At 41.9% G+C, this 13,737-nt stretch overlaps 1 protein-coding gene and 1 non-coding gene across 2 annotated transcripts; both read left to right on the forward strand.

Moving 5' to 3' along the window:
* The first annotated feature begins 919 nt into the window (after window positions 1-919).
* On the forward strand, window positions 920-11,101 carry Nifk (nucleolar protein interacting with the FHA domain of MKI67). Its single transcript, XM_020175368.2, has 6 exons — window positions 920-1,096; window positions 2,083-2,220; window positions 5,647-5,755; window positions 7,113-7,324; window positions 9,599-9,697; window positions 10,235-11,101. The coding sequence occupies exons 1-6, from the start codon at window positions 992-994 to the stop codon at window positions 10,418-10,420; spliced, it is 849 nt and encodes a 282-aa protein (XP_020030957.1). The 5' UTR covers window positions 920-991; the 3' UTR covers window positions 10,421-11,101.
* A 1,674-nt stretch (window positions 11,102-12,775) lies between these two features.
* LOC141422759 (U2 spliceosomal RNA) lies at window positions 12,776-12,964 on the forward strand. Its single transcript, XR_012447501.1, has one exon. It is a non-coding gene; the product is annotated as a U2 spliceosomal RNA (small nuclear RNA).
* Window positions 12,965-13,737: the final 773 nt, after the last annotated feature.

Raw genomic sequence — 13,737 nt, forward strand, 5'->3', positions numbered from 1 at the left:
GAGGGTCTCACAAACTATTGACCTGGATGGGCTTTGAATTGCGATGCTTCTTATCTCTGCCTCTTGAGTAGGATTACAGGTGTGAACCACCAGTGCCCAACTGGCATGTTCTTTCTTTACTCCTTTAATTTGAAATTCAAAGTTCATTTCTAAGGAACGGGAGATTAATTGACTTTAATGATAATATGATTACAAATTTTGACCCTCTTCTCCCCCTCCCCCCAAATAAAGCCTTTAAGCCAAGGCTGGTGGCACCCTTCTGTAGTTCTAGTGACTCTGGGAGGCTGGATGAAGCAGGAGACTCAGTTGATCCCACAGGTACCAGGCCAGCCTGGACTACATAGCAAGACTCTATCGCAAACACACACACACTCACACACAAGTGAACGAAAAAAAAGGAAAGAGACGAATGGACAGATGGTTAGCAAGATGTCAAGGGCACAGGTATTGTTTTGTGTTTTACTTTTAAATCCCTTGAGAAACATAATTGCGCCGTGCTCACACTTGTAATCCTAGCTACTTGGGAGGCAGAGATCAGGAGGCTACCGGTTGAAGGCCAACCAGGGACAAAAAGTTCAAGGGACCACATTTTAACCAAGGTGTGTGTCATCCCAGCTACACAGGGAAGCACAAATAGGAGGTTCGTGATCCAGGCCAGCGGGGCATAAAGTGAGACCCTAACTCAAAAATAACCAACTAAGAAGGGGGGATGCGGGGACGCGAGTCAAGTGATAGAGCACTTGCCTAGCAAACGCGAGACCTTGAGTTCAACGTTAACTGTTAGCACATTCCATTTTGACAGACCACGGCGTGGGAACGAGAAGACGCGCTCTTCCAGCAGGGGGCGCGCGAGTTAGCCATCCCCGCTCCGCGGCTCGTCTTGTTTAAGCCACGCCCCAGCCTGCCCCACCTCTACTTCCGTTTCCGGGAAGCGAAGGGCTGGCATTTCCGGGGATGCCGCGTGCAGTTACTTAACTGGCAGGTTTTCAGCATGGCGGTCTTCGAGGGCCCGGCCATGCAGAGCCTGTCCCTGAACCCGCAGGAAGACGCCCAGTTTCAGAAGGAGGTGGCGCACGTTCGCCAGCGCGCAACCCAGGTGAGCATGCGCCGCGGTCCGAGTCTGCGGGGTCTCCCGGATCGCGCGGTTCCCGGGCGGGCGCCCCTCACCCTCCCCATGGCCTCCCACAGTGCGCGCCCGACCGAGTCGGGTAGTTTGAAGGCTAAGGTTTCCCACACCAGGCGGTTTATGCTCGTCGGTAAACTGGAGTTTGGTGCGTAGGCCAAGAGGGGGTGTGGGATTACGGAGGAGGGAAAGAGAGCCACTTGGGGAGCATGGCGCTGCCAGCCGCAAAGCCGCCCCCAATTTTGGGGCTTTCACACTTCCGTTCGCCCTACAAAGTGAGAGCTTGAGGCCTAATCCTACATTTGCGAGGTTGGCGGGCTCGGTAGTTTTGGACATAACTGAGCCCTGCGAGGGGGCCACGCCTGCAATCTAGAGCTCGCGGGGTGGAGGCCAGCCTGGGCCACCTGGCGAGACGCTGGCTGTCTCAACAAAAAAGACGGTATTTGCCAAGTTCCATTTGCTGACAAGGACCTCTCACGTCAAGTTTATATTCTCTTTGGGCTTTAGTATTGAATGCACAGTGATAACTTGTTATAGAAGATAAGGGTATGATGACAAACGTGAAGGGGTTAGTCTATATTGTGAAGATTAAGAATCTTTCTGAAAAGTGTTGGTAGATGCAGACAGACAGTGATTTCCCTTGAAAATTGAAGAGGAGTGTGTGGAGTTCTCCTGGAAGATTTAAAGTGACAGTGACTGGGCGCTAGTGGCTCATGCCTGTAATCCTAGCTACTCCGAGGCAGAGATCAGGAGGATTGCTGCTCGAAGCCAGCTGGGGCAAATAGTTTATGAGACCCTATCTCGAAAAAACCCATCATAAAAAAGGTTTGGTGGATTAGCTCAAGGTGTAGGCACTGAGTTCAAGCCCCAGTACTGAAAAAAGTAAAGTGCAGTGACTTAGTTGGATGTTTATTTCCGTATTCACTGACTGAAGGCTTATCTGGTCTTTCTGTCATCAGCACAAAAAGCAAGAAAAACTTACTCCTGGAGTAATCTTTGTGGGCCACCTACCTCCAGCGCTTCAGGAAAACCAGATCCGGGCGTATTTCTCCCAGTTTGGCGCTATCACAAGATTCAGACTGTCCAGAAGTAAAAGGGTAAGATTTTTGTGAGCCAAATCTAATTGTTTTGCTTACAAACGTATATGACCTTTACAACTTACAGAGTATGTTCACCTGTTTTTGCTTATCAGCATTCACTCTGGAAAGAAAGGGGGTGAAGTTAGAATTTCTAACAGCTTCAAGAGCAGAATCAGCATCATTATTCTAAATGTTTGGTTTGCTGAAGTAATTGCCTCAAATCCTCAGTTTAAATTGAGACTCCTAGTAAATGAGCTATGTTTATTCTGTGGCTACTGAGTCCAGGGTTAATGAACTTCAGTTTGAAGAGCAAGTCTGTCTATCTTAGCCTCTAGAAGAGACATTCCTGTAACAAAGGCTTGGTGGTAAAGGATAGGGACTTGAGCTGGACTCCCTAGGTGTGAGACCTATCTGTAAACCAACAGAACCATTTTAAATAAGCAGCCATAATAATTTAATATTAAACATTTTGTCCTATATGTCTTTCTTATTATCTCTTACATTTTGTCTTCAACAAAAATCGGAGAAGAAGGCAGAACAGGTTCTGCCTGGAGAGGGGAGGGGTTTATACACATGTAAGTAAATGTAAAAATGATAAAATTAAAGGAGGAAAAAACCATTTTGTCCTAACTTCTGAGAATAAGGATATTCTCCTATATAACTACAATATAATAGTATATAATATATAATCTTCATATGTCCTCAGGGGTCTCTAGACTCTTTAGCTATTATTTTTCCCCCCAGGCTAGCCTAGAACTCATCCTCTTTGCCTCGCTAATTACCTGCGTGTGCCGACACAACCGGCTCTTTAGCTATTATTTTCCCTCTCTGCTCTGTGATCCAGTTAAATCCATGCATGTTCTTCTCAGCCTGTGTACAACAGTCTCCTTTCCCTTTCTGCTGTTTTGTTTGTTTGAGATAAGGCCTTTCCATGTAGCCCAGACTAGCCTGGAACTCAAAATCTTTCTTTCTCAGCCTCCCAAGTCCTAGGATTATAAGCATGTGCCACCACACCTGGTTTGTTTTTCTTGACATTGACTTTTATGAAGAGCTTAAATAAATTTGTAGAAGGTCTATTGACTGAAGAGTTGCACTAAAATTTAGCATTTCCACTGTTACATAGTAAAGCCTTCCATATTCCAATTATGACTATATTTGCTAGGTCTTTCCAATATTCTATGATAATAGGATAAAAGTTTATTGAGGTTTTTTGTTTCTCTTTTTGGCCCAGCATGTTTCAAGTCACTTTTGAAAAGGTTTATGTCAGTTTACAGTGGTGATACTTTGAGTTGCATTGCATAGTGCCTCTTCCATTCCATCATCTTCCCCTCCCGTCTGAAAATTGGGACTGTGAATGGATTTTCAGGCATCTTAATTCTACCGAAATCCTCCTGTTTCAAATCTAAGACTCAAGAAGCTGTGGAAGTGTTTGTTGGTACTAGAAGTGAGCATCTTGATTCCTACTCATCCTCCCTCTGCCTCCCCAACTCTCTTTTGGCATTGGGTTTGAACTCAGGGCCTCAGGCTGACACTCTACTAATGAAGCCATGCCCCCAGCCCTTTTTTACTTTGGTTGTTTTTCAGGTAGAGTCTTGCATTTTTGCCAAGGGCCAGTCTCGGACTGCAGTCCTACCTGTGGCCTCCCATGGAGTTGGGATCACAGTTGTTGCACCTTATTGATTGAGGTGGGGTTTTCACTAACTTTTTGCCCTGACTGGACTCAAACCTCTATCCTCCCAGTCTCCACCTTCCCAGTAACTGGGATCACATGAGCTACTCTACCCGCTGACTCCTCTCTTAAGTACATATCTTTCAATTTTTTGGACATATCTTTTGATTTGTGTAGCCAGGTTGGCCTAGAACTTGCTACATATCCCAGAATGACTCAAACGCAGTCTTCCCACCTCTGTTTCCCAAGTGCTGGGATTGCAGGTGCATGCCACCATACCTGGTTTAGACCATGTCTTTGGAGTAGTTTCTTACCTCCAGAATGTCATCAATTTTTATACATATCCAAAAATATATTTAATACAAAACTGTAAAGTATTGGTGATATTGGGTGTTTGGCGTCTTTTTGAGCTCAATTAATTATTCATATTTTCATAGCAACTTGGTGAGAGTGGTTATTTTATCATCCTTATTTTATGAGATGAAAAACTGAGGCTTAAATGTTACTTACCCAAGTAAGTGTCAGAACCAGGAGCCAAACCTAGGGATTTGAACTTTATAACCTATACACATATCACTAAGATCAGTGAGAAAGTTCACTTATAAGATGTTACGGAGGTTAGGAACTCAAGGTGTGTGTTTCAGAGAGTGTTGATGCTGTTACTTCGCCCTGACTATGAACGTGGCCAGCCACTGTTAAACATGAATATGAACACAGTGCTCTTTGGTTAGCTTAGTGACAGAGGAGTTAGTTTCTTTTGACTCTTTTGGGGGGAGGGGAGAGGAGGGAATATGGGAGGGCTAAACTCAGGGTACTTGAGCCACTCCACCCGCCCTTTTCTGTGTTATTTTTGAGAGGCTGGCCTGGACCGAGCTCCTCTTACCTATTTGTGCTTCCTCACATAGCTGGGATGACAGGTGTGCACTATCCTGCCAGCCACTGGTTGAGATGAGGGCTTTCGAACTTTTTGCCCAGGCTGTCCTTGAACCACAGTCCTCCCTATCTCCACTTCTAAGTATTGCAGGCTTCAGCCACCTTGGCCTGCTCTTCTCACTCCTTACATACAAAATGGGGATTGTGCTACCTCCATTTTTTTTCCACCTTTGGTACTGGGGATTTTGAACCCAGGGCCTTGTGCATGCTTAGGAAGCACTGTAACACTCAGCCACACCACCATCTCTTTTTAAATTTTATTTTGAGGACTGGTAGAATACCTGTTTTACAAGTATGAAATCCTGAGTTCAAACCCCAGTCCCACTCCCCCCAAAAAATATTTTGAGGCAAGATCTCTCTGAGTTGCCCAGGTTGGTCTCAAAAGGATCAAACAGTCTTCCTGCCTCAGCCTCCCAAGTAGCTGTGATTACAAGTATGCATCACCACACCTGGCCTACCTACACTTTTTGTGAAACATCATACTATATACACTGTGTATTATGAATTTGTGACTAATAGCACTGCCAATGAAATGAGTAACAAGGAGTCAAGGACCGGGGGCCTATCAGATTGCCTTTATGGAATGTAATGTTGCTTATTGAATAATTTCCAGCCATATTAATTATGTACTTATTATGCATAACCAAATACCAGAAATACTTAGATGTTTTCTTTTTTTTCCCATAATAGTCTCTGAAATCTGTGAGTTGAAGTTGAAATTCGAGACATCGTAAAATTACTTGATAAGGGGCTAATGCTATTTTAATTAACAGCATGTTAGGAGTTTGGTGACTTGGTAGAACTTAATTGGTCTCTGTTTTGTGGTGGATTTTCCATTGCAGACTGGAAATAGCAGAGGCTATGCCTTTCTGGAGTTTGAGTCTGAAGATGTTGCCAAGATAGTTGCCGAAACAATGAACAACTACCTTTTTGGTGAAAGACTCTTGGTGTGTAAGTACTCTTACTTTACCCATAGGGTTACATGGATGCCTATTGCTGGTGGATGGCTGATATGAAAGACAGGTTGTATAGCTGCTTGGACATAGCACTTCTCTGGAGTGATTCTCTTAAGGAATGGTGCAAGGATTTAAGTATATTTTCTAGACAGATACTGATTGGGATTTTTATTTTATTTTACTTTATTTTCCGTGGTACTGGAACTGAACTTGGGGTCTTACGCTTCCTAGGCAAGCACTCTACCACTTGAGCTACATTCTAGTCTGGGGGGATTTTAAAATCTTCCAACATGAGAGCTGTTTCTACACTGAGATGGAATTGGACATTTTGCTTGGGGTGTGTATGGGATGAGTAGCTAAGTCATCCTCGGTGGGTGGTGAGACAGTGTCATTGAAAGGTATGAGTGAAGATTTCTCAGTCTCTGGCTGAGGGACATTAAATGCCAAGCCAGAAGTGACTAACGGAATTTCACTATGAGGGAATGTGCAGCAATAAAGGAGAAGAAATCGGCTACAGGTCAGATTCTTAAAGGTCTTACAAGTTGGGGGAGTAGACTTTATTCTGAGGGCAGTGCCAGACCACTAAAGGTTCCAGATAGGATAACATGGCTGCAGCTCTTCACATACACAAGCAAGCCATGAGGAGGACAGCCAAATGAGGAATTTACCCATATTTTTTTAGTGGTACTGGGGTTTGAACTCAGCGCCTCACACTTGCAAGGCAAGCACTCTACCTGTTGAACTACTCCACCAGCCCTTTTTTGTGTTGGGTATTTTTGAGATAGGGTCTATTTGCCTGGGCTGGCTTAGAACCGTGAATCTCCTGATTTCTGCCTCCTGAGGAGCTAGAATTGAGGGCATCAGCCACTGACTGTTGCATTCCTATCCAGACCTCCCTGCCTTTGGGAGGCAGAGCTATGTTTATGGCCTACCTACATCTTTGATAGAGTATGGCCATCCCAAGTGTCCAAGTTCATGGGTTGGCAAAGTTGCCAACCATTGCTGTGAGAAAACTTCAAGTGGGAATCATGAGGTCATTCTTACATTAAAAGCCTGGCTCTTGCCAGGAGGAAACAGGCTGAGTAAGGACCTGAAAGATGTTGCCTGCATGTGCCAGGTTAACACAGTGCTGGTTACTACTTGTGGAAATCAGCAGAAAGGATTCTGCCCAGAAGTTTGTGGCTTCTGCTCAGAAGCATTAACTAACTCCACTAGGGTAGAATGGGCTTGTCTATGGTTCTAATAGGCAGTTAACCACACGATATTGATCATGATGTGAGAAATGGACTGGGGAAACTCTGAAGTTAAAATCCTCTCCTTCTTGACTGAAAACTTTACTTTTTAAAAAATAGGTCGTTTTATGCCACCAGAAAAAGTACATGAAGAACTTTTTAGAGAGTGGCATGTTCCATTTCATAAACCCTCATATCCAGCGGTGAAACGCTATAATCAGAATCGGGATTTTGTACAGAAAGTGAGGATGGAAGCGCGATTTAAACGAAAGGAAAGGTTACTTAGGAAGAAGATAGCTGCAAAAGGAATTGATTACAGTTTCCCTTCATTGGTAAGTATTCCTTTATGAATTTTTCTGGTGATTTTTCTTTTTTTTTTTTTAAATAAAAATTTTTATTAGGATATATTCATTATACAATTCCAATTAAGTGACAATTCCAATTAAGCTTATATTAAACATTGGTTAGATCACCCCCATTCTCTCTCCCCCTCTGCCTCCTCCCTACCCCACTTAAAGCAATTGCGAAAGGTTTCTTTGTTCTATTGCATATAAGTATATGATGTCCATCAACCATATACCCTCACCTTAATCTCCTTCATTCACCCTCCCCCCCTCCCACTAGTACCCTCCTGGTGGTTTTTCTTAGGGTTAGGCTTTCTACTTCACAGTTATACTGTGTATCTATTTATAAAGCATACAGCCCAAGATTTATCACCCCCTAGTCTTTTGACTTGTTTTGTATGTGTGTGTGTGGCATTTTCATTTTTGGGGGGTGATTTGATTCTTTGGGTTTTTTTGGTTCAATCCAGGAACTCATATATGCTAGGCAAGCACTCTATTGCCAAGCTATAACCCCAGCCCACATCCTCGATTTCGGCTACATTTTTGAACACTATATTGTGGCTTCTTAAAACTTAGAAAAAGATCCTGTTATTTCCATTATACAAAGAAGGAGACTCCTAAAGGAATTACCTGGTTCATGTAACTTTCAGTATCTATTGGGTTTTTTAATTTTCTTTTTTTTCTTTTTTTTTTTGGTGGTACTGGGGGTTTGAGCTTAGGGCTTCCACACACTTGCAAAGCAGATGCTCTACCTCTTGAGCCACACCTCCCATCCTTAATTATCTACTTTTAAGGTATTAAAGTTAAACCACTATTTAATCAAAAGCCATATGACATTACCAGAATAAATATCAAGACCATAAATAATTCATCGATTTTATGCCATTCTATTTTTAAAATTTTAGAGCAGTACTGGGTTTTGAACCTCAGAGCCTCATGCTTGCTACACAGAGTCTTGCATTTTTGCCAGGGCTAACATCAGACCCTGATACACCTACTTACAGCACCCTCCCACTCCACCCCACCCCACACACACATAGTTGGAACCACAGGCATGCACCATTACATCCAGCTTTTTGTTGATAATGTGGTCTCTCTAACTTCTTGTGTGGGCTGGCCTTGAGCTGTCATTGAACTCTGAATCTCCATCTCCCAAGTAACTGGGATTACTGGCATCAGCTACCATGTCTGTCTGGCCCTTCGTGTTCTTTTAAATATGAGAAGCTGGACAGTAAACATAATTCTGTAGGTTTTTGTTTTGTTTTTGGTAGGCAGGCATTCAAACATTGCCAGCCCTCAATTCTGTGATTTAAATGTGGAGAGGTGAAATAAAGCATCAACATACATGAAGATAAGTTAGCACAGGTGTTTATCCTGTTCTAACTTTTTTGCTTGTTTGAAAATAATAATATGGGGGCCTTGCTGAATCTTTTCCTCCTGTCACAGTAAGGAGAGTTACATCTTTTACTATAAAACAAGAGCATGAGTCATTGGGGTGTGACTAGTATTGGTTAAGATATCTTTTTTTTGTTTTGTTTTGTTTTGTTTTTTTCTCTCTTTGTGAAGTTATCTTATTTCTTATTAAGTCTTGGGCTCTGGGGAGAAAGGGGGTAATGGAATTTGAACTTTGAGTCACACCTCCAGCCCTTGAGCATGTTTAATCTTCCCTAGAACTTGTCAGCTTATTTCCCAAAAGTTAATTGGTAAAGATTACATCTCAGTCTGGTACCAGTGGCTCAAACCTGTAATCCTAACTTAGGAGACAGAGATCAAGAGGATCCTGGTTCACAGCCAGCCTGGACAAGTAGTTCCAGATACCCTATCTCAAAAAAACCCATCGCAAGAAAGGGCTGGTGGAGTGGCTCAAGTTGTAGGCCCTGAGTTCAAGCCCCAGTACCACAAAAAAAAAAAAAAAGACTTCCACTCCCAAGTTTATTAGATCTTACTCAAAATCTAGAAGACTGAGTGATCTTAGACCCATTTCTTGGTGGTTAATCATTTGCAAGTAAGAGTCCCAGTCTTCTTGCTGCAATTCTGAACTTAAGTTGCCTTTATAGCTTCTTTGAGATTTTACCAAAAAAATGTTTTTTTAAAGGGAAAAATGTTTCAACACTGAAATTCAGAACTCTACAAATAAGTGAAATCGTATTTCTTTGTTTTACATGCCAGGCAATAGAAGAAGAAATAGGAAAATATTCAAGACTAATAAATGAAAATGCTGATAAATATGCAAATCGCTAAAGTCTTAAAATTTATTTCAAGGTTTTACCTAATAAGGAAGGCGTTTCAGGCATACCTAAGAAGTACAGAAGGGTTTCAAAAAGCAATCCTAACACTCCTGAGAAGTCTGCGGACAGCCAGGTAAGAGTATCTTGTGTTCTGGTCACCAAGTATTATAGAAATAACTTAATCTTGTGACATTGGTAGGTCCTTAACTGGTGATTCAGCTGGGGTGTTTTGTTTTTGTTTTGTAATACTGGGGTTTGAACTCAGGGTCTCACACTTGCTAGGCAGGTGCTCTACCACTGGAGCCACCTCCAGCAGTCCTTCTGTGTGTGTGCATTGGATATTTTTGAGCTAGGATCCCACTTTTTGCGCTGGCTGGCCTCAAACTATGATCCACAGGCATGAGCTACTGGCACCCAACAGTGATTTAGTGATTTTATACTTACACCTTATAATTGAACATACTCTAGTTAATTAATTTCCATGTTAAGTTTGATAATTAACTAAGCTCTTTATTATCTTCAGTTGATTCACCAGAAGATAAAAGCAGGCCTAACATAACATAAAACTTACAAAAAAAAAAAAATAGAAAAGAGGTAATGTTTTAGGATAAAGTCATTCCTGATACCATTCCACATTTATGTACTATAATCTTCTACTTGTTGGTTCCAGGGCCCCACACCAGTTTGTACACCAACATTTTTGGAGAGACGAAAGTCCGAAGTGGCTGAACTGGATGATAAAGATGATGAAATAGTTTTCAAACAGCCCACATCCAGTGTAAAAGAAGAAATAGAAGAGACTCCAACAACCCCTACACGCTCAAGGAAAAAAAGAAAAAGAAAAAGCAATCAGTAACTATCTTCTGAAAAAATCTGATGATTTTGTTATAAGGACTGACTCTTCTAGATGTACAGTAAAATGCAACCAATGATAAGACTTTTCAAGGAAAAACATACTGTTTGTTCATGTCAGTAAGGAAAGCAGTAATTTTGGCTATGCATACCAGCCTGCAAGTGGTGGGGTTCACTTTGCCTTTGTCCTGATCTCCTGTAGTTTTCTTATCAAATTTTATAGCTCCTCTTAATTTGCCTGCTTTATAGAATGGTCACTGTTAGCTGCAGGTGTATGTACCAACTAAACCTTTTTGTCACCACCAAATAACACCAGTCCTGACCATCTTCATCATGATTGTGCATACTTAACCAAAAAGGGTATTTTAGACTTCAACATGAGGTGGCTTAAACTGGAAGTTAAATTACGGAGAATAGGATGGCAGTTCAAATGTTGAGACAGATTCAGAAATGACATGTTTTCACCAATAATGTTAAAGAAATTGTTGGTGGACTAGCATGGATTTGATCACTGCCATTTTGAGTCATCAATTTGGAATTGTAGTAAACTTGTTCCATAATTTGTATGCAAGTATGATATAAGAGCTTTGAGGAAAAGTAGCAAGTTTCTTCTCACCTGCTTTTTAAGTTTTCTGGTGCTTGAAATGTGCTTTTGTATTAAATTATCCAGATTCATTAAAATATACCCAATGCTGTCAGGCATTTCTTTTCATCCAATATTTGTTAAATACATACTAACCTAGGTATCCTGATGAAAAGTGTAAAGCAGAATTGGGTTAAGTATATACAAAGAGCAACTTGTACCCCACAATAGTTGGAGACGCACAGAAGGTATTGAGTTTGCGTTGACTGATGAATGTGTGGGTAACAACTGCCCCTCTTTCTGACAGTGTCTGAACTTGTGCATCTGGATATCTCTCTCCTTTCCCCTCTGAGAAAGAATCAGATAGATGGCTCCAAATGGACATAGGTCTGTCATGTTTGTCACCCCCAGGAGGCATGTGCATACATGACAAGATGAACATTTCCCCTTACCAGTCTGTCACCAACACACCCCACCACACAGGCATGGTGCCGTTCACAGCACTTCCTGTGTGTGAGTTTTGCAATTACCCTGGAGCAGAGAGGTGGTGATTGCACTCTTAGCATGTCACAGTCAGGGATATTTTTCATTAGAAACAGCTTATGTGATTGCAAACCTATTTTTTAGAGGACTAGATTGGGTTCTTAAGAAAACCATTGAAGTGGCATGGGCTTGATTTTTAGGATTTATAGGGTAAGGCTGGCACTTGGAGTAGAAGGCCCTTGCCAATAAGATACTTAAGAAAGGGCTGCAGTAAGTAATACCGTCATAGTCAGGTGAAAAAAAAATGCAGCTCAAAATCGCACAGTCTGATCACAGCTATGAAAAGCAGTTTCCCGATTTTTAAAATTCAGTATGTATGTGTGTGCACACATGCTGATACAACATCAGAAAAAAAGCTTTGTAAAAGAAAAGGAATTAATCGCAGACAAGGTCCATTTGAAGCCAGATATTTCACAAGCTGCAAGTTGGCCACAAAATGGAGTGGCACATTATTTGATGAGTGCCACAAAAATCTGAAGGGCAAGTGAATAAACAACTTCAAGATTGGGTTTTTGGTGCTAGCATTACTTGGGAGTATAGTGTAGCCACGTGTGCAAGCTCACTAACAAAATTGTAGGTCTGGCTATTACTTGTAAAGGCTTGACTCAGGCAACTGTCTATGTGACTTACAAACCGTAACTGTTTTCCTTGGCCTAGGAATGTAGTCTTTTCTACTGTGTAGGCACATATAAACACATGGCCCAAATCTATATCATGGATCATCCTGGGACCAAGTCCAGCCAACGGCCAATCTTCATGGGTGTGTGGTGGTGAGGATTGAACTTGTGTGTGCTAGGCACTGAGCACTCCCAGCCCTTTGGTCAACATTTTTTTAATGGTTGGAAAAGAAATATTTCATGACACGTGGAAATGATGGGCTTCAAATTTCAGTGTGTCCATAAATACACATTTATTAGAACACAGCCGCACATTTACCTATGTCCTGTCTGGCTGTTGTGCTGTAAAAGCCGGTTGTGACACTGTGCTCCTGCTTAGCATTGCTGCTGCATGAACTGCATACTGCAATGGGGTGATGGAGTTTTAACTCGATACACTTTGCCACGTGTATGGTGATACCACAAATTTTATGAACTATCAAATTAAGATGGTAAGGCATTTTACTACTGGTTGTAGTAGAAAAATAAAATGTGTTAACAGCAGTCTAAGCATTCATCATGGTATTCCCAACCCACAGGAAAGCACAGAAGGTACAGCTATTTAAAAATGGAGTAACTTGCTTCTTGGTCTTTTGGCTAAGATCAAGTGTAGAGTCTGTCCTTAAAAGTTTAAGATCTGATATGTCCTGTATCCAAGGACCATATATTAAATAGATTTTTGGAGCAGGGAGATGGAATAGGAGCTTGCTCCATCCACTCTGCAGTGACCTGGTATCAAAGAACCTCCAAGAACAGTGCACCTCTCGTGGGAATGTAAAAAAAAAAAAATTTAATGAAGTAACTACCCAATCTCAAAAAAAACCTACTCAGTCTCAACAAAAGTGAAAATGAAGCTGTAACAAGTTTCCAAGTGGGCTTATTTGTTAGCTAAGCAAGGAAAACCATTTAATGGCAAAATAACTGGGTTTGATTATATCAACCAAAGAAATGTGTTGGTAAAAAATCCTTTTTAAAACACCATTAGCTTTTCATTGAGACTAAATGCTTGAAGAAGTTAAGGATGCAACATTAATAGGCAATTTAAAATAAGGCAAACGCTGGGTGCCAGTGGCTTACCTAGTTACTTGGGAGACTGAGATGTGGAGGATCACAGTGTGAGGCCAGTAATAGCCTCACGAGACCCCCATCTCCAAAATAACCAGAGCAAAATGGACTGGAGGTGTGGCTCAGATGGTAGAGTACCTGCTTTGCAAATGCAAAGCCCTGAGTTCAAAATCCAGTCCCATCAAAAAAACAAGGCAGATGATTTGGAGTGTTTTTCCTTGGCACCTAATACGTTTAACAGGGTTTGCCACCTACCGCTCAGTTGTCTACTGAGAAGTCAATGCCAAACCTGAAGTGATGGGGTGAACCAACTGTCCAGGTTGCCTAGACCCTTTCTGGTTTTAACACAGGAAACCTAACATTCTGAGAATTTAAGCCCCAGGAAGATCTAAACAGTCCGTTGCTCTAGAGACGGCTGATGACTCTCATTCGTCGGTGGAGCAACTATCAGCAAAAGTATCTTGAGGACTGAGA

The sequence above is a fragment of the Castor canadensis genome, chromosome 4 (genome assembly GCF_047511655.1).
Source record: "Castor canadensis chromosome 4, mCasCan1.hap1v2, whole genome shotgun sequence".
Lineage (NCBI taxonomy): Eukaryota > Metazoa > Chordata > Mammalia > Rodentia > Castoridae > Castor > Castor canadensis.